Raw genomic sequence first — 19,822 nt, 5'->3', positions numbered from 1 at the left:
CAATAGATCCATCAACTGATGAATTACCCCGCAAGGCATTTAGCAGTGATTGACTTGGGCATACAACTATTCAAAGTTAGCAAATCAAACAATAGAATAACAGATGCATCATAGCTCACTAAACAGCATCGATTTCTTCAAGGCCATTGAACTTCAATAAACTCAGACCTGCAAGGCTGAAGTGTGTATGATACACATCCACCATATTTCCTGGTCGATCAGCAAAGCCACCAGCATCAGGATCCTACATAAGAGTTAGCAACAGGATCCACCATACAATAGGCAATAGGCAATTGAACTGACCTGGCATTGTAAAACAAATGCAGCGAGCTTCTCGCCATCGATCCAGTGTAGACGGTCAATCATGGCAAGGCTTGATCCAACCCACCAGCTGTAGCAGGCATCTGCAAGCTTCTCTGGTCGACCATTGAAACCACCGCTTTCGATCTGGCGCTCGCTCAGCCAAGCTCCGAGGCGATCCTTATTCACCAAGTCCAAACGACCAGCGATGGCCAATGCGCCAATGCAAGTAAATACTTGACCAGCGTGGGACTCGGCACCGGGGCGAATACCATAAGCTCCATCCAGGTTCTCGCAACTCTGAATGTGAGTAACGGCTTTGGGGACGTCGACTAGGTCCATCAGACGCAACAGCGACAAGGCATTGAGGGCACCATATAAGAACCGGGTATCTGTTTCGCCCCACTGGTCTCCCATGAAGGATCCATCTGCATTCTGGAGATTTGCAATGACTGTAATAGTTTAGTAAACAATCCTTGATAACAGTAAGTAAAGAGAGGACACTATACAAGACCCAACTTTCTGCTTTCCACCTCGGCCCCGCTTCTCGAGTTCATCGACAGCATCAATGGTGATGAGGATCTGAACTGCGGAGACGGTATACAACATGTGGGCATCATGACCCGGGGCAGCACCGAAGCCTCCATTTTCATGTTGACACGAAAGGACGAAGTCGATAGTCTGATCTCGAGGTAACGTATCGGGATGACCTAGAATATGCAGGGCTGTGAGACCCCAGTACACACCATTTAGTCGAAGGTGCTCGGTTAGCCAATATTCCAGCTCATCTTTTCTCTATGTTGGTTAATCGTCATTCGCAACTTTCTCTTTGAAGGAGGACGCACGGTGTCTAAGTTTTTGATGTAAGTGACATGCTTGGAGGCATGTAGTTCAGAGTCTGCGGGGCCCCCAGCTCTACCAGGGCCTGAAACTAGAGCCATATCTTGGAATAAAGGTGGCTGATCAGACGACCACTGATTGGATGGGGATGCAGGTTAGTCGATTGAAGATCTGAGAGTTCGTGAATATCAACATGGTTGGCACAAGGCGGTGAAGCTAGATGTATGCTGAGTGGGCTCTTTAAAAGATTGGGTGCATGGTCCGTGCGTATCGCACGTGATTCCCAGGCACGTGCGCGCTGATTCGGCTAATTAATTGTATTCGATTCGATGAAATTCTATTCCATCTAGGGAAGGTATACATTGAAGTGAGTGAGTACACCAGAATACAACAACGTCATTGTATACATCTATGTACCTAGGTACTTATGCTACAGTATTGTACTAGACACTGATTGGTACAAGCCCTATCTCCACTCGACCTGCCCCGTGCATAAAGCACTGTCATCCCCGACGCGCTAGTTTGCCATTTCCAGCCATGTTTCAGATTGGATGGAACCCCAAGTTAGAAATTCAAAATAGGATGGCGGTGTAGGGGAGTACAAGAGTACAAGAGAGTATCCCAGGAGTCATGGTATATGCCAGGAAGTAGGAATTGGCGGGCATTAATCTAAGACAATCTAAACCGTTATACAGGATCCATATTTATTACCATATTTATTATTCTACCGGAGCTAGTGCCGGAGTATTGTCAGCGTTGTAGCTCCGAGTCTTCCCACGTTATACAACGATTTCTTAATGCACACGGTACGACGGCAAAATCTTTCTAAAAATGTCTCTAAAATAGGATCTCCCCACTTGGGTATCAGTCTTTATCGGGAAGATGGGTTCCAAGGTTGGACCCGAGACAAACTAAATTAATAAAAAGTGGACGGAGTGCTTCGGACACGGACATTCTTTGTGCATCTATTTAGCCGTTACCCCTGATATGAGTTTTTTCTAAATAGATAAAGTAATCTATTTTATTGTCTCATTGTCTTACTTCCGAGGTATGAACATCGTACCTAGGTAGGTATGCTTATATATGCTATACCGAGATATAGCAGGTGACCATGAAACAATCCATGGATCCGGCAACGGAAATCAGGTACTGATTTATTGTACTGTCACTGGCTCTACGGTCAACCAATAATATCTTACATTGCACCGTAAAACCATGGCTTTGACCTAAGAAAGTGGAGAGCTCTGATCATTCATGTTCCACTATAATCGTGTCAAGCACCATCGGACTCGACAAATAGAATCTAATCCCCCTGAGAGTTTGGTGACGCGAGCCAATGTCAATTGAGTAAGCAGGATGTTGAAAGTAGATAACTAAAGATAGACATTTATAGACATTTGCATAGGGAATTTATATGGGACATTTGGGACAGGGCCATTTATAGATCCAAGCAAAGGTATCCCTTGGGTCTATTGTGACGTTTTCAGGGGAATCAGATAGGGAAATTAAAAAAAAAAAAAAGTATTCCCCTCTTTTTTCCAAGGTTCAATTGTACTCCGTATATAGAAATTGAATGATTGATGCCTAAGTAAAAAAAAAAAAAGATGTGGAACGGTTTCATGTTTCCATATATGTTGTATAATTGTATAATTTTTGATATCTTAATAATTACTTCTATAATGTGGCTTGTCTGATAGTCTCTCCTTGGACTAGTGTACCGCTAAGTCTATTAGGAGACTTGCACTTTGGGATTTTTTTTTGTTTACTGAACTTCAAACTTCAATTCTTCACCTTTCGTAACTCTGACTCCTACATATATCCTTGTTAACTTGAATTCCTTTTTGTCCTTGATCCACCACTCCTATATCGCCCCCCCTTCCGCCCTGCCGATCCCCGAACTTCGAAGCGCCCAAAAAAGAGGGGGAAAGTGAACTTGAACAAGTCCCGGTCTCACAAAGGAGACATCGGCGAAAACGTACTGAAACCATAAAATGAGGAATTTGGTGAGTGATTAGCTGAACCCATCCATTGTTCTTGCGACCTCGTTCCTGGCCTTGTCTATCAACAAAGAGTCGAGGTGTGGCTTCTTTTAACTCCTTTGCCTGCATATGTCACCATATGCAGTCTCACCTGTCTTTTTTTGGCTCTTCTTCCTTTCACGTGTCTTTGACCTTGCGCTGACCCTATAACTGGCGCAGATCCGTCCTCGATACTTTGTTTGATCCGTACTTTCGTCATCACGGTTAGGTAGACATTGCCTATCTCCTACTCGACTTCAAAGTCGCTTCGCCCCACGGACCTCAAAGCACTGATACCCATACGAGCCTCTCAGCCGCATACGATTCAGGGTTCAGCGCTGGCCAAGTACATAACTAGCAGCCCAAGGATCCATAGCTGTGACGGGTCCGACAAACTACGAGACCTCGACCCTCGAACATTCACATACATCCTGGACCGGGTCCAAGTGTCGCCCAACATGCCAAACCGAACTTCAACAGTGCCCAATCTGGATTTCAGCTCCTTCAAGATCGACTCGAGGAAAGAGAAGGTCTCATCGCCTCTGACGCCAGGTGACCACAGCTCAGACGGTCCGACCCCCTTAACACCACGTTCGCCCAAGTCTGCATCGAGCTCTCCACTCTTCAAAGGCGCGACAATCCGCCCTGTCACGGAAGACTCCGACAAGGCAACCAGTCCTACTCTCCCGCTTTCCCCCGGCGCAGGCCCCTCCGAGCCTACGACACCCGGTATAACAGCCATTCCTCAACATTTCCCTTCTCCCAAAGACTCCCGGCATACGCGTGATGCGTCAAAATCATTTTTCGGCAACCTGAAAGCACCGAAATCATCACACAAGTCACAACGTTCAGATAGCTCAGAGAACTCCACCGAACACCCCAAAAGCAGGGGCAGCTCCAGAGAACGGAAGTCATCAATGACTTCGAAACCTTATGGGTCAACGCCCGATCTTCCAGGGGCGCTTGCCCGTGCGCATGGAACTGAAAGGACTAGTGAGTTTCCCTCCACAACCGTGTGGATCATATCTAACAGAATAATCTACAGATGGGCTCTCAGGCCACAAGAATGCGCAGCAAACAGTCACCAAGAAACCCGAAATAGAGCTAGAGTCCGCCGCACCGAAGAAAAACAAACAACGATTTGCAGGCCTATTAACCCGATCTCGCTCCATTCGAGTGGACGACTCCTCCGGACCTAGGCCACCACGCCGACGCCCGTCTACTGGACTGGCCAAACTTGAAGAGTTCAGTCAAAGCGCAACCACGACCGCGAATCCACCCCGTTGCGAGACTGCGCGACCAGAACGCGCCGTCCGGGGAGGCTTGCAGCCCCCTGAGCGCCAAGCCGACGTCATATCTTTGCGAAAAGAGCGCAGCCACGGTAACATCGTCGCATCGGGCTCGCTGAGTCAAGTTTCCGGCGCCTCGTCTACCATTTTCAGCAATCTCAAGTCTTCAGGAAGCAGCACTGCAGATCGGATTGGTAAGGCCGGGAAAGGATTCTTTGGCAAGATCACTCGCAGCGGCAGCACCAACGAGAGAGAGATGATCACCGATGACTCGTACACGTGCTCGGTGATCAACCTCCCGCTCATTGAGCAAGCGAGAAAGACCCGCATTGCGAAGAAGCTCGAAGACTGCCGAGACAAGACCGAGTTTTGGATGCCTGCCTTACCTTACCGTTCAATTGATTATCTAAACTTCAAGGGTTGTGAAGAAGAGGGCCTTTACCGTGTTCCCGGTAGTGGCAGGGAGGTCAAGCACTGGCAACGACGATTTGACACAGAACTCGACATCGATCTCTTCGAAGTCCCTGATCTTTACGACATTAATACGGTTGGATCTCTCTTCAAAGCTTGGCTTCGTGAGCTTCCCGATGAGCTTTTCCCCAAAGCAACGCAAACCATGATTGCTATGAAGTGCGAAGGCGCCACGACCGCACCACAGCTACTCAAAGATGAGCTCTCCAAGTTACCGCCATACCATTACTACCTCCTCTTCGCCATCACCTGCCACCTCAACCTCCTTCACTCATATGTGGACCAGAACAAAATGGACTACCGCAACTTGTGTATCTGCTTCCAGCCCTGCATGAAGATCGACGCATTCTGCTTCCAATTCTTGGTCTGTGACTGGAAGAACTGCTGGCAGGGATGCTGGACCGAGAAGGAATACCTTGAGATTGAGAAGAAGATGGACGAGCGCGACCTGCGGGTCTCAGTAGAAGAGGCCGTCAAGGCAAAGGAATATGCCTCTGCCAGCCACGAACGCGCTATCTCGTCTTCCAGCAGTAGCACTGGAGAAGAATCCCGTCAGCCTTCTCGCGCGCCTTCTCGTCAACCTTCTCGTGAGCCTTCTCGTGATCCACCACGCCCGGCGACCTCATCACGTCCATCAACAGCTCGCCCAGCAACCGCACGCACCCGAAAGGCTCCGCCAAAGAATATCGAGACCGCACACTCTCGGAGCATATCTCAACTTCCCGAGCTTGGCCCGCCGCTCTCTCCTATCAAAATCTAAATCTGAAAGACGTCTTCCCGGGCATAAACTTGTCTTGCATGAAAGCAGCCTCACGTCGTTATCCGCCTTTTGTGGCCTGTTCCAACTGGGCTGGCCCAATATCCGTCCAATCTGCCGGACCAGATAGGACTGGACAAGTTGTTTCAGAGTGGCATTCCATTCCTCCGCCATCACCTTCTCCTCTCTCCGCACCTCTGATACGATACCTCCATCGCCGCTAGCCGATCGATCGATATCTCTATTGTCATTTGGTCTCAACTGCATATTGGATCGAATTCCCTATCAATATTCCTTTTCCATATGTACATCTTTTGCTCTCCTGGCATCTACTCTAAAGGCGAATGGCCGGCCGTTTCGTTTAGTCGTGCCATTTCGCCTGACTCTTGCATTGTACCTCTCTCTTTTCGCTGTCTCTTGTCTATTTGGAAGCGCAATCAATCTCATTCCGTGCTTTGCTTGATATTGCGACATCTCCAGATTCCCCTCTGCGGTTGACATTGATTACCACCATCGCTATTTGCTTTATGTTTGGTGCGTTTTGCAATGGGGGTTCACATTTCCATTTTGCTTTTTTGTTTGAAGTATGTATCTGGCATTTCCTTTCGAGGATTGTACAATAAATGAAGTGAGAAAGGCACTTTTCGGTTCGAGCAAGATCATTTCTGGTACAATAATCCCCATAGCCTCACACAGATAAACCAAGGCTATCGAGCTATCGAGTAAAGGCCATCGCAAACATCGGCAGATGCAATAAGACTGCTTTGGTGAATCACGGTATGTCCACAATACATGAAGAATCCCATTCGACTCCCAACCCCAACGCCAGAGATGTGAAAATATCAAGACAGGAAAAGCCAGAGGCCGTAAGATAAGTGAAAAAAACGAACAGAGATCAATCAACGAGCGTCCCTCATTTGGCACGAGCAGGGTTCGACCGCTTCTCGTTAGACCGCTGCTTACGCTCATTACGCTTAATACGGTCCTTGCGCTCAGTCCGAGAGATACCACGAATGTTACCTCCCTCAGCATTAGCCTCAGCCTCCTTCTTCCACTTCTTCTCATCAACCTCAACAAGCCATTGGTTCTCGTCGTCCTTGTTCTTGCCCTTGTAACCCCAGCGTGGCACCCACTCGCCAGAAGCCTCGTCGTACTGAAGCTTCTTGCGGCGCTCCTTGTCCTGGCCAGCGGCACCGGGCTTCTGGCTGAACTTGCCGATACCCTTCTTGCGGGCGAACAGCTCCCATTTCGTGGGGGCCTTGGGGACGGGAAGTGGCTTGTGGCGCGGGAGGTGGATGTTAGGGGCGGGAAGGGTAAGGAGAACGCCGTCGGAGACGGAGGTCTTGATCTCGCAGGTTGTCAGGAGCTGGTTGAGGAGGACCTGGACGCCGTCGCGGGCTGTCGCTTTCAGCGAGTCGTTCAGCTTTTGGTCCTCGGGGAGCTCGAGGGGGTTGGGGTCGTTGACGAGCAGGTGGCCCAGGTCGAATGTGTAAGGGGTGGGCTTTGAGACGGTGATGGGGCTGGACATGGGACGTTAGTTTCTGTATTTTTCTTGTGCTTTTTTCGGGCTTTTTTGGGCCTGGAAGAGGGGTTCTTACAGTCTCTCGGTCTTGGAACCAGCGGCAGCCGCAGGCGCGGTGTTTGCCATCTCAATATCAGGCATTGCGATACTTGTAGTATTGGTAGACTGTTGATGTTCGAAGGTGGGTATCAGCCCGAAGAAAAAAAAAGTGGTTATCAGATACAGCCGCTTTTACTTTTCTGCCATGACTAAGACATCCCGACCGCCTTTCCTTCTCAGGGCGGGCGGATTTCGCATCAAATTATTGACCGAAGTGTTAACTGCTGTTGTTTTCTCAACTCAATTCCCACCCACCTCTCCATCTCAGCACCGGTTGTCTCCTCGCTGGCTGCGCCGGTGTTTTTGACAACAATGGCCTCCTCGTGGTGCTGGAATTGCCTCTCGAGGCTTCGACCGACACCGCGAGCACTCCTCCCGCCGTCCGCAACGCCCCGGATTTCGAGCGCCCCCTTCCACTCCACCGCCGTGCACTATGCCCAGCCGGCCAAGAAGAAGGGGAACAGCTTGACTGCCGTGAAGCACAGACAGTCGACCAGCTTGAGAAGGAAGAAGAAGAAGGTCGCTGATCGCGGTGGACGTCCCCCGGCCGTGGGTGAGCGCAAGGCTTTGCGGAAACGCATTGTCCTGAGCAACCCCAATGCCCTTGAGATTGAGGGCATGCTCGAGCTGTCCCCAGAGACTATGGTGGACTCCCGTCTCCGTGGTACCGTTCTGGGATTGCCTGTGCCGATGATCGATCAATTGAGAGCAGTGCAAGCCTTCAAGCCCAAGCAGGGCTGGTCGATATTCCGCCGACCTGGAACGGTTCTCCGACGTGATACCATTGAGATGGGTCGTTTGTTTGAGCAGATCTCTGGTGAGGGCGATAATGCCCAGAACGGCAAGGTTGTCAAGAAAATTGTTACTGGTATGAAGGGGTCTGGAAAGACCGTGCACCTGCTGCAGGCTATGGCCATGGGCTTCTTGAAGAAGTGGGCTGTGATCACTATTCCCGATGGTAAGTGGGACTATCTTATGGTGTATATTTCAATTTCGCAGCTGCTGACCTGTCAATCTTACAGCACGAGACCTTGTGTCCGGTGACACCGCCTACGCCGCCATCGAAGGTAGCAACCCCGTGCAGTATGTCCAGCCTAGCGCGACCTCGGCTCTGTTGACTCGCACCGTCGATGCCAACCGCGAGCTCCTGGCTAGCCTGAAGGTCTCCCAGAACCACCCGGCTCTGAAGATGCTGAAGCCTTCCTCGACCCTCGAAGACCTCGCCAAGCTTGGCTTCAGTGATCCTGCTGTCTCCTGGAAGGTCTTCCAGGCTCTCTGGACTGAGCTTACTGCTACTGCCCCTGCCGCTGGATTGGAGAAGGACTTCCAGCCCCGTCCTCCCATGCTTGTTGCCGTGGATGGTCTGGCCCACTGGATGGTTGAGAGTGCCTACCGCTCCGCTGACTACAAGCCGATTCACGCCCACGATCTAGCCTTCGTCAACCACTTCCTCTCATTGCTGAAGGAAGGTGATTCCCTGAAGAATGGTGGTCTCCTCCTTTACGCCACCTCATCCTCGAACAACCCCAACCCCTTGGCTCTCAAAATTGCCCTGGACCGCCTGGCCGCCCGCCAGGCCGGTATCAGCATCTCCTCGCCGGAATACCCACAGCCAGAGGCCTACAGCAAGGCCGATCCTCGCGTTCTGGAGTTGCTCCAGCCCGCGGAGAAGGCTGCCAACCCTCTTGAGTTGCAGACGCTGGGCGGCCTCACTCGCGACGAGGCTCGTGGTTTCATGGAGTACTTTGCTCGCAGCGGTCTGCTGCGTGAGATCATCAATGACCAGTGGGTGAGCGAGAAGTGGAGCCTGTCTGGCGGCGGTATCATCGGCGAGCTGGAGAAGTTCGGCCGTCGTGTTCGTGCCACTGCTTCCTCGAAATAAGGGGTTCTATCTTGCATTTCTTTCTCTTGTCTTATCTCCGGCTTTCAAATTTGTCTTTCACGTTTACCACTGTATATCGGATGCTGGGGTTTTCCTTGTGTGTTCTTCGCCCATGTATTTTACAAATCTCACTTGGTCCTTGTGTCTGTATGCATATAATGGATTTGTTTTTGGAAAAGTCTTATATCCTTCGATTTAGTCACTTCACAATTCTGCCATTGAGTCTCTTCCACGAGTGGAATACTAATCTGAACAAACCCATTCAAGGCTCGACATTGAATCAACCCTCAAGCATCCAACTTCTTCGGCCGAACCCCCCTCACCAAATCAGGATAATCAAACTTAGCCGTCGCATTCATAAAAGACGAACTCCCCGGATGCGCATCAGGAACATCATCCCCCCGACTCAAAAAGTTCATCGGGAACCCAACATCAAACTCATAAGCCCCCTCAATCTCCCTCAAATCCTCATCAGACAAATCAATCCTAAGCCCCTCAATATTCCCCAATAAATGCTCAACCGTACGACCTCCCACAATCGGAACCACATACGGCGCCTTGCGCATCACATAAGCCAACGCAACACTGGTCAACGCAGTCTCATGTCGAGCAGCAATATCCTCCAACACCTTCGACACGGCAATTTCCCGCTCTGACGCGGGAATCTGTCGTCCGGGGTTGTTCCCGCTAGCAATCTCTTCTCGCTGTGCGGTGGTTTTGAATGCGCCACCGCCGAGGGAAGCCCATGGTGCCAGGCCCATTCCTTCGGATGCGGCCATCGGGATTATGTCGCGCTCGAAATCGCGGGTTGCTGCGTTCCATTTGCCTTGGTACACCGAGAAGGGGCGGAGGCCGTGATCGCGTGCGTCTGTGGTTTGGGTTAGGGTTCGTTTGGACATGGTGGTAGCTAGATGTAAATGGGGAACTTACATTGGTTTGCCTTGGTCACGATCCATGCTGGTGTATCGCTGATACCCAAGTACAGGACTTTTCCAGCCAAGACTAGCTGGTTGAGTGAGGTCATCACCTCCTCGATGGAAGTACTGAAATCCCACCAGTGGACGTAGAGCTATATTCGGAAATTGTATTTGTTAGCAAGGATATAATACCCCGAGAAGTAATGGAAGAAGCAGGCAGCCATGTACCAGATCAATATAATCCGTCTTCAATTTCTTCAAACTCGCATCGACAGACAGCTTCAAGCTCTTGGCGTTGTTTCCAACGAAGTTCGCCTGGATCTCGGACGGGTTGTGAGAGCGGTATGGCGAGGTATACTTCGTTGCGAGGACGATTTGGTCGCGCACGCCGCGGACTTCCATCCACTCGCCGAGCCATTTTTCGGATTCTTCGGCTTGGTAGTTGTTTGCTCTTTTGGTTTGTTAGTTATTGGGTTGGGGGACATTCAAGATTGATTGATTGCATACGTATCGATGAAGTTGCCTCCGTTCTCGTAGTATGCATCCAGGATCTGAAAAGAGACATCTTTATTGCATTCACCAAGGCGTTGCTTCCTGGTTTAGTGTTAGTTGTTACTGTACATAGTAACATGTGGTATTTGGGATATAAGTAGGTGTTCTACGTACCAGCCATCACCGAAGTTCATCGTTCCCAGACATAATGGGCTCACTTTAACGCCGGCAGTGGGGGCTAACAGGCGATAGCGGCCGAGGTGGGACTTGGGGGCGGGAGCTCGAGCTAACATGATTGGAATTGAGAGGATTCAAGTTGGTTAGATATAGAAATAAGGATTGGGAGTTGGGGGATTCCGGGGTCCTTTTATAGCACATATGCGGGGTTAAATGGGTTAATAATCTAATGCACAAATATCGGACATTAAAAGTATTCATAGAATCATATTTCTTTAACTCCTAAGATATCTGAATTTGAGGGATGTTTCGGGTTATTAGGGTTAACTCCGTATAATTGCTTATTTTAAAGCTCAGAATCCGCAGGACTTCCACCCACCCTTATATCGGCCATCCCTGTCCTTATCCCATCTTCGGCCTTAACATCCTCGACCTCATCCTTGGCCTCCTCCTTGCCCTGATCCCCATCGTGCTTTTCTCCCTCTCCCTCTCCCTCTCCATCCTCCTTTTCCTCCCCCTCGTTCTCGTCACTATCAAGATCGTAGTATGCATCATATATATCGTCCACAATCTCCCGATACTCGCTCAAATAGTTATCAAGCTCAGAATCACCCTCTCCAAGAACACCACTCCAATATTCTTGCTTTGGCGGAATCGTCACTGGACCCGGTGTCCAATCAACAGTCCCATCGTCCTGGGCAGCATCACTATCAGAGATAGATTTGGCCTTCCCTTTATCAACAGTAGGAACAATCCCTCTGCCTTGACACCTGGGACACTCGCAGTTCTTTCCAAACAGCTGCGCGGCGTGCATATTGAGATCGGGGTCTTCGCCAACGGGGTCAGCGATCCGATAACGTTGATATGGAACTCTGATCTCTTCTCCGGCTTTGATATCCTTGTTCGCCCAGATGACTACACGGTTGGGAACCTTGTCGTCATATCCCCACAGTGCGTTCTCAAAAGGACGACAAGAATGATTGAACATGCTTAATCCAGGGAAGAGGAAGAAGTTCCCGAATGATGGCTCCATTGCTGAGAGATCTTCTTTTCTGTCTCTCATTCTAGATTGTAGGGTTGGATGTAGCACCGGCTTGGGACCATCTCGGTCAGTGAACGTTGGATTCGTATCTCGTCGTGAATGTTCCCAGGGTACAGCATTGACTAGTAACTTCCGCAGGACAGTCTGAATGACCCAAGTATCGAATGAGAGGTCGCAGAAGATGTCCACTCCAAGGTTGAAGAGGATATCAAACGGTATCTGGATATTACCGGCCAGAGTGAAAGGGAACCAGGTGTCTTTCCACGGCTCGTTCGTGTCGGTACCAGCCTCGAGAACGAGGAGTTCGTTAATCTCATGCGCGAGAATATCAGGATCCTCTTGGCGGCGGTGGAGCGTGAGTTCGAACACGCTCTTCAAGAGTAGACTCAAAACAGTCCCATGGCGTTCATTGGTGTGGGTGAAATACTGCGATCCGCCCCATGTCACTTTATTAGGTCGCATGGAATCGTGCAACCAGCCCCAATCGAGACCACAGAATTCTTGGAAATGGTATGTTACACGCGCAATGGCCAAGCAATGGGGAGCCATGCCGTCTGATATTGCATCGTTGGAAGAACAGAAGAGCAGGCCGCCCTTCGTCGCTTTGAAATATCCTACATCCGTACATTTACACTTCATGTCAAGACACGCGCAATCAGCTGCGTGTCCCCATCCGGGATCGGGCACCGGATCCTGGATGGAGTCCCAGTTGTCCTCGATATGCTGAACCTCTTCTGGGTCAATTGCCGTTTGACAGTTGTCGCATCGTGGGGTATGGAAGGTGTCTTGGCTATCATCATCAAGTAGCCTGTTAGGGATGAGATTTCCGCGAATAACGGGTTCCTCGTAGTGAATCAGGGTTCCTGCTTCGATGTTCGCAGTGGAAAAGACACCTAAGCCATTGAAGGAATCGTCCTTTGTGAGTGGTTGCACCTGGCATGTCCGCTGGGGAGATTTCCCAGCACTGGTATTGACCATGAAGAGATTTGCATTAAGTGCATCGATGAAATGTGGTGCTTCGCGTCTCACATCCGCTTGCTCGTATGGATATTTATCGGCGCCTGAAATCCATCCTCGACTCCACTCGTGTCCAAAAAGAGACGGATGAAGCTCTGAGGGATTATCTCTCCTCTGCGCGATCTCTTCGTTCACACGAGCGCTCACTTTCATCCGCTTTTTAGGGACTGACGCATCGCGATATGGCAAAGGTCTTTGGAGTTGACCTTGGATGTGGTCATCGAAATCATCCCAACAATTCAGTGCTGCGAGGCTGAGACTGGTGGTACTGTGAAGCGCGTTCCGCAGAGTTGGAATAAAATAGTTCACACCATTTGCTTTCCTCATTTGCAGAACCTCCCTTGTCATTGGGACTGCCTTGATCTTCAATTCCATCATCAGGTGCTGCTGAATGGCGTCCCAAACCCGGGTATACATCCCAGGCTGTTTGTTCCTTTGGGTTGCTGTCGTCAACACTTCGCAGAGAAGTTCTCCGCGATACGCGTCTCCAATGGCGAGATCAAAATGGCCTAGCAGGTAATGACAATACGCACGGCTGTTCCAGTATGTTGGATTATACGGGCTCAGTTTAATTGCCGCGGTATACATTTCAAGTGCAGACATATCTGTTCTCGTAGCAGGGCTCATTACTGGCCTTGGCTCGCGATGGATACCCCAGTGACTCAGATTGCTTTGTTTCGAGACCCCAAAGCGCTCCTCACATTCATATTCCCATAGACGACGTTGTAGGTCTGTTTTTTTCCCATTTGTGCTTAGACCCCTGGACATCAGTTCTTCCGTGAGTGCATCTTTTGTCCAAAGATCCGGGTCTCTGACGTTGAGGCCGTGTACGAAGACTTTTTGTTTCATTGCATTTAGCCCCTGTACCCCGTTATAGGTCTCGTCCAAGCCCTCTTCTGCGAATCTGGCTCGTGCATCCTCGCGCGAGATAGGCAGAAGTGGATTGCTCATCAAATGCTCATAGACATTGTGAGCCAACGCATGCATTACCGATTCTTCTTCATCGGCTGCTCGTGTATAAGGTCGATTGGTATGTGCCTTCCATGCACGTCCGAGTGATTCATCGGGCTGCTGCCAAAATCGACGGGCAAGAAATGCGTCGTCTTCGGTCAAAGCTGGGGCTAGTGGCGCTTGATTGAAGAGATCTGGCCGCTTTGGAAATGGGGGTGGATGGACGATGTCTCCCCCGGGTAATGTTTCGTATAATCGTCGCATGGGGTCCATCTTGATATCTTGGATGAATAGACAACAGTTGGAGGGGTGGGTATATGAACGCGGGAAAGAGTGTGGCAGGTCTCAGGAATTCGAATTCCTTGGGTTGTGTAAGACTGCGAGTCCAAAACAGACCCCATGGAGTCGCCATAAGAGTATAAAAGTCAGATCAGTCTCATACTTACCGCAGGTCTCAGCTGAAAGGAATCCCCATATCAAAGAGTCCCGGGGGACAAAGAAAAGATAAGAGCATGTTAGTTTATTTTTGGACGCGAACGCAGTCGACTGTTCAACAAAGAACAGCAAAATATGTAGTTTGAAATAGACTTGCTGTGACAAAGAAAGTCGACAGGTCGGATAACTATCAACACCAATATGTACTCCGTAGTGGCCGGACAGATCGGGATGCTTAGAAGAAAGCCCACTTTTTAGTGAGAAACTGCCTTGGAGTATAGAGAAAAAACAAAGGAATGCAACGGCATGGAATTTTCTCGAAGAATTATAGTCCTAAGCCTTGTAAGGTATGCCCAACGGGTACGGAGTATAGTAGGAAAGTTGGAGCGGGTGAACCGTGCTGACCCCCAAACCCCAACACATCCTTGAAGATATATTTAGACACTCTTAAAAAGACAGAGTGAACTTTCAAGATTCCCATGTCTTTTTAAAGTGTTCTCATCATGTACGGTAGTCGTTCTGATCCTCCGTCACAGCCGGAATGGCGACTTCCTCAACGTCCCTCGCAACCGTCGCAGCCGTCGCAGCCGTCGCAGCCATCGCAACCAGGGCCTCCGCCTCCTCCTCCACGTCCTCCGATTCAATATCCACCAGCTGCTCCATATTCGCCGGCCATCTATGGACCGATTTCAAACCCACAGAGGCTACCATCACCGAGTGCGGATACAACCACATGGGGAGTGCGGTTCAACCAAAGTTCCGGTCCCCCACTGCCGGTAAGTCCGGCCTTGGATGTCAAATATAAACAACTAACAGTATAGCCTCGACCTCCGAGTACCAATGAGCAACGATATGCCTATGGACAATCTCAGTCGCCTGCACCTGTCGCAGCCCCTTTTCAACCCATCCAAACCTCTGCGCCCCCACCTCCACCTCCACCTCCACCGCCATATACACCAACACCAGCACCACCCGGTGTTCCACAGCCGCCTCCAAAGATCCCACAAGGGTTCCAATATGTACCAACCGTACAGACCGACCAAATGGGGCGAGCCCCATTGCTCGCTCATGGCGCAGGACCGGCTGCGATGATTGGATCTTACGAATTCCGCCCGCCTATCCTCGATACAAGTACTACATCTACCGGCGCATCGGCTCTGGGCCCTGGAACACCATCGGATTGGGAGCATTTTGGCCCAACACCTGGGAGCTTCGACGACGCAGCGTGGTTCCCACCTCGCAGAACGCCCTCTCCGCGTCACGAAGCTTTTCAACCACCAAGGCTTCCGGGCGATATTCCCAACGTGCCTGTGGAAAGTCAGTCTCACATCGTCGCTCGCCCGAGAACAGATACAAATGAAACGCTTTCAAGTACTATATCTGGAGCGACACAGTCAGGACGGGCTACCTCACATTCGCCCGTCAGTCCATGCACAACACAGGGAATACCGACACCGCCTCTAGTGGCCCGCGTGGACACCACCAACTCTGCCTTTTCTATGAGACGTTCAGACACCATTGATAATGTAATAGATGCATGGGTCCGCCCATTATCTCCTGCCCATAAACCAGTTCAACCGGAACATCAGGACCGACCCGGTGCATTCTATCAAACTAGCCCGGTAGAGCGCTCACAGTCTGCGCAAACTAGCTCGTCATTTTTCGACCATGCGCGATCGAGCTCGAATAGTTCTGCGCGAATGGTGGAAGGTTCCAGAAGGGTGGCTACGCCAAAAAACCAAGATCCCTTCGAGGATATGGACCCCTGGTCCAAATCATCGTTGGAAAGATATGTTGCCATGCTACGTAAGGAGGCAGTGGCTGACTTGGATGAAGAAAGATATAAGATCTTCACAGCTTTCATGGCCAAGGAGACCAAGCTCCGGGAGATTCTCTATAATATAGAGCATGAGCCTGAGATCAAACCGCTGACTCCGCTGACTCCGCGGGCTCCTGACCCTGCTCCTCGGCAACCACTATCTGTTTCTAACCCCAACAAACAACCGCCTGTTGAATCGGGGCTGATACCCGTTGCGTCAGAAGAAATCCCGCCTCTCTCGGCTGCAACAGCAGCAGAGGATGAAGATCTCGATGATGTTGGCAGTGAGTACAGTTCAGGTGGTCGGCCTCTGCTCGCTCAGCAAGCGGGACGGAGCTCGCAGTTTCTTCCCACTTTATCTACTGTGCCCTCGGGCGCAGAGTCGGCCCATCTCTCAAGACCCTTATCCATGATGTCAACAGATACGCAGAAGCAAGTCTTGGAGCCCCTGGCTACGAACCCACCGCGGCCCATATACACGCCATTCCAGTATAAGGAGGGTCCTCAGCGAGGCTCGGACAACCTCACATTTGCTCGCCCAGCCTACAAAGCCTACTCTGATATGCGGCAAGCAGCTGTCAGTGGGCGAGTCATGTCAAATGCACCATCACCTACATCTCGTTCGAGGTCAAACACTGCACTTGCTTCTCCGGCTCAGAATGAACATGATGAGACCTTTCTCGGTCTGATTCGTCACAAGAGCGTGGCTTATTCTAAACCGGCAGGGCGAAACTCTCCGCCGCTTCCATTGCTGCCAGACACTCTTCGTCAAGGCCGACCGAGAACCCTCGTGGAAGAGTTGCGCACCATAGTATCGAAGCCCTTGGACAAACAGTCTGAAAGCTCATGGCACATCACGACTCGGGAAGGACTCGAAAATTTCTCTGACGATTTCTCGTACATCCGACGGACCGCCGCTCAATGGCAGGAAACAGCGCAAGCGAGACGGCATAAGCTAGACCAGGAGCGTATGGTCCGTCAGGATGAATCTGAGCTACATATCGATGATCTCTTCAATGCGAAGGAGATCGGGTATGCGGACATCAATACCTTAGAAGAAGACTTCCGGCAAACCGAAGCTCGGGTCCAATTAGAGGAGGAACGACACGAAGTAGACGATTTCATTACACACGTCTTCAATCCCTTAGATGAAGGCCTGAAAAATGAGATTTCGGCGCTTCGCAAGTCCTACGACGCTGCTCTCAGTCAACTCGACCGTGATTCACAGGGCAAAAGCCCACCAAGCGAGCGAGGCAGCCCATCCGTGACCATGAAAATGGTTAACGACATTCACAATAAGCTTGAAATCCGATTCCAGAAACGTCTTGAATTAGCCCTTGACTGTGAGCGACGACGGAAGAAGGCTGAGCGGCGGCCACTTGTGTTCATGGGTGATGTGGCTGGTCTGCGCAAACTAGACGGAGAATTTGACCAGATGGAACGGCGAAACATTCTGGAAGCGTGCAAGGATCGTGATGACCGAGCCAACCGACTCATGGATTCCTTCGACGATGCAATTTTGCACGGGCTAGGTACAAATCAAACTCTCCTGGACGAAGTTGCCTCGAAAGCAGCCCGGCTAGATACCGCTACCCTCCGAGCCTCCGGTCTATCGATTTCTGAAATTGAGCAGATTCTCAAATCTGCAGCAACCTTTGCGGCATCCCTCCGAGCTGATTCAGAGGCCATCATCCGCAGCGCTGGAGTTGCAGATATGGCCCTCAACGACGCCGACTATGGAGTGTCCGTCGCGGAAGCGCGGTATGCCAACTCAGAACCGGATATTTTCCATCGGCTGGAGGGTGAGAAGAAAAAAGAGGATGAAAAAATTCAGGAAGACCTGAATTCAAAGTTGCAGAGCATTCAGAAGGGGCCTGTGCAGATTGAGGCCACAATTCAACGCCTTCTCCTTGGCTTACACAACGACCCCCACACCGCTGCCCCGATCTCCCCAGTCCAAGACTCTTTCCCAAGCAGACCATCTGGTGAAGTGCCTATACCACCAAGTCTTCGCCCTTCGACTACTAGCCCGGGTCCATCTTCCAGTCCAGCGCCCGTGAGTCAAAGCACGGATGAAGACTTGGAACATAAACAAAGGCTTCTTAGAGCGCTAGAGGCAGCTAAGCAGCGCAACGCTACCAGGAGCCACCATTGATCGAGTGGGAAGGAGGCCGAATGGAACATCCATGACAACGAATTGCGACGAATTTTCTTACATTTCAAATATTATACCCTTTTGTCTTTTCTCTCTTTTCCTGTCCACATGTTTGTGTTTCAGCTCGTATTTTCCAAGTTGATACCCACTTTATGCAATTTACTAGTTAAATGAAGACTAGGGTAAATTGCCTATTTTGATCATTTTTGTCTCGCACACTTAGTTTACAGCTAATTCGAACTATGTGAACCCTTAATCTTGTCTGATTCCTTCCGTACTCAGATTCATAAAATATTACAAACGAGATTATATGGACATTGAAGTATATGCCAAGTTCGGCTCAACAGCACAAAATTTGACGGAGTCTTTTTCCCGATGTCACACGAAGATTCTCTCTTAACATTCTGATCTTGTGTGTCCCAAGGCTATAAACATCACCATAGCATTCTGTCTTCTTCGATGCCTCCAGTGCTTGCAGCACAACTTTGATGATAGACCTAATGGTCGAAATCATACCCTTTTCCCCCCGAGGTCCCTCCCAGAAAGACTCGTAAGACTCCGATACATTTTGAGAACATGCTGACTTTCCTTTCACCATCGCGCCACTGTGGCTGCGTCATAGACAGGGGCCAAATCCAGTCAAGTGATTGAACGTACAGGAAGGGGGAAAATCCTAGCGCACAGACGATATCTTCGAACCCACAAGAACCAGGCTGAAGGAAGCTAGCCATCACCTACGCCATGTGTGAATCTGATTGCAGTGCATACAAAGACACAATTTTTAGGCGCCTAGGGATGGCGATTAGTAGGCGATAGCCAAGCCAGTGAGCTAAACGCCAACTGCTGCCGATCAACCGTGTTGCGCAGTCAAAGGGCCTGCCGCAGGCTCAACAGACCTCTCAAGTTATCCCGGTGCTTAGGCCGCATCAACTTGCAGGGATAGAAGATTACCTCCAAACCCAATACCCAATCTGGCGGGTTTTGCTGTGCCGCACAGCTCCTTGCGCGCCGCGCTCAGATTCGCTGAGCACTATATGGATATCGATCCCCCGACAACTTGCGGCCGAAAGAACGCCCGCATACAACATAGTCTCCTGCGCAGGACTTTTAGTCCACTTGACATGTCGTCTTGTGTTACGGTTGATCCACTTTCCAATGATTTCTCTGCGCGATATGCAAGGTAGGCCCTTGCTATCACCCCATCTTGGATGATGCAGACATCATATGGTGTCGGGGAAATAAAGTCATTGCGGCGTATACTCCGTATATGGCTGGCTTTTCCTCGGCTGCGCTCGCCGTCCCTGGGGATTGGGGCATCGGATTCTCATCGGGGTCAAGAAACCGGTCACCATCCTAGTTTGGAATAGTCTGTCATATTCAACCACTTTGATGAACAGGTGTTTCACTGTGCAATTTCTTTTTTTCTTTTTGGTTTTTCTTTTTGAGGTATAGTTGTCTCGTGGACAAAAAAGAGCCTCGGGTTCCCGACCTATCTGAGAGCCATACCATCCTAGCAATTCTCCACTATGGAAAATACCAGGGTGCAATCATGGCCAACGAAAAGCAACTTATCCGAAGGGCGGTCCGAGAGTGATGTCGTTCTGGAGCTTCGAAACAATTCCGCATTCCTTTTCGGTTG

The 19,822-nt window shown here is 50.2% G+C and overlaps 7 protein-coding genes across 7 annotated transcripts; 3 read left to right on the top strand and 4 right to left on the bottom strand.

The window, feature by feature from the left end:
• Window positions 1-23: 23 nt before the first annotated feature.
• On the bottom strand, window positions 24-1,241 carry N7517_010632 (Rab geranylgeranyltransferase subunit beta BET2; the record flags this gene model as incomplete). The annotated part of the gene is made up of 5 exons (XM_056728355.1): window positions 24-66; window positions 120-244; window positions 304-752; window positions 810-1,095; window positions 1,146-1,241. 5 exons carry the CDS (start codon window positions 1,239-1,241, stop codon window positions 24-26), a joined length of 999 nt encoding a protein of 332 aa, XP_056574170.1.
• Window positions 1,242-3,616: 2,375 nt separating this feature from the next.
• On the top strand, window positions 3,617-5,678 carry N7517_010631 (uncharacterized protein; the record flags this gene model as incomplete). The annotated part of the gene is made up of 2 exons (XM_056728354.1): window positions 3,617-4,151; window positions 4,204-5,678. 2 exons carry the CDS (start codon window positions 3,617-3,619, stop codon window positions 5,676-5,678), a joined length of 2,010 nt encoding a protein of 669 aa, XP_056574169.1.
• Window positions 5,679-6,588: 910 nt separating this feature from the next.
• N7517_010630 (ribosome biogenesis protein RRS1) lies at window positions 6,589-7,338 on the bottom strand (the record flags this gene model as incomplete). Its single annotated transcript, XM_056728353.1, has 2 exons — window positions 6,589-7,195; window positions 7,274-7,338. The coding sequence occupies 2 exons, from the start codon at window positions 7,336-7,338 to the stop codon at window positions 6,589-6,591; spliced, it is 672 nt and encodes a 223-aa protein (XP_056574168.1).
• Window positions 7,339-7,608: 270 nt separating this feature from the next.
• Window positions 7,609-9,178, top strand: N7517_010629 (mitochondrial 37S ribosomal protein mS29; the record flags this gene model as incomplete). The annotated part of the gene is made up of 2 exons (XM_056728352.1): window positions 7,609-8,254; window positions 8,319-9,178. The coding sequence occupies 2 exons, from the start codon at window positions 7,609-7,611 to the stop codon at window positions 9,176-9,178; spliced, it is 1,506 nt and encodes a 501-aa protein (XP_056574167.1).
• A 287-nt stretch (window positions 9,179-9,465) lies between these two features.
• On the bottom strand, window positions 9,466-10,880 carry N7517_010628 (uncharacterized protein; the record flags this gene model as incomplete). The annotated part of the gene is made up of 5 exons (XM_056728351.1): window positions 9,466-10,046; window positions 10,109-10,247; window positions 10,324-10,546; window positions 10,603-10,689; window positions 10,762-10,880. The coding sequence occupies 5 exons, from the start codon at window positions 10,878-10,880 to the stop codon at window positions 9,466-9,468; spliced, it is 1,149 nt and encodes a 382-aa protein (XP_056574166.1).
• Window positions 10,881-11,110: 230 nt separating this feature from the next.
• N7517_010627 (uncharacterized protein) lies at window positions 11,111-14,047 on the bottom strand (the record flags this gene model as incomplete). Its single annotated transcript, XM_056728350.1, has 1 exon — window positions 11,111-14,047. One exon carries the CDS (start codon window positions 14,045-14,047, stop codon window positions 11,111-11,113), a length of 2,937 nt encoding a protein of 978 aa, XP_056574165.1.
• A 665-nt stretch (window positions 14,048-14,712) lies between these two features.
• N7517_010626 (uncharacterized protein) lies at window positions 14,713-18,183 on the top strand (the record flags this gene model as incomplete). The annotated part of the gene is made up of 2 exons (XM_056728349.1): window positions 14,713-14,985; window positions 15,031-18,183. The coding sequence occupies 2 exons, from the start codon at window positions 14,713-14,715 to the stop codon at window positions 18,181-18,183; spliced, it is 3,426 nt and encodes a 1,141-aa protein (XP_056574164.1).
• Between the last annotated feature and the right edge of the window lie 1,639 nt (window positions 18,184-19,822).

The sequence above is a fragment of the Penicillium concentricum genome, assembly GCF_028827145.1.
Source record: "Penicillium concentricum strain IBT 3081 chromosome Unknown utg000006l_segment0_segment0, whole genome shotgun sequence".
NCBI lineage: Eukaryota > Fungi > Ascomycota > Eurotiomycetes > Eurotiales > Aspergillaceae > Penicillium > Penicillium concentricum.
Note: the sequence above shows the minus strand (reverse complement) of the source record. Positions and strands in the feature narration are given on the sequence as shown.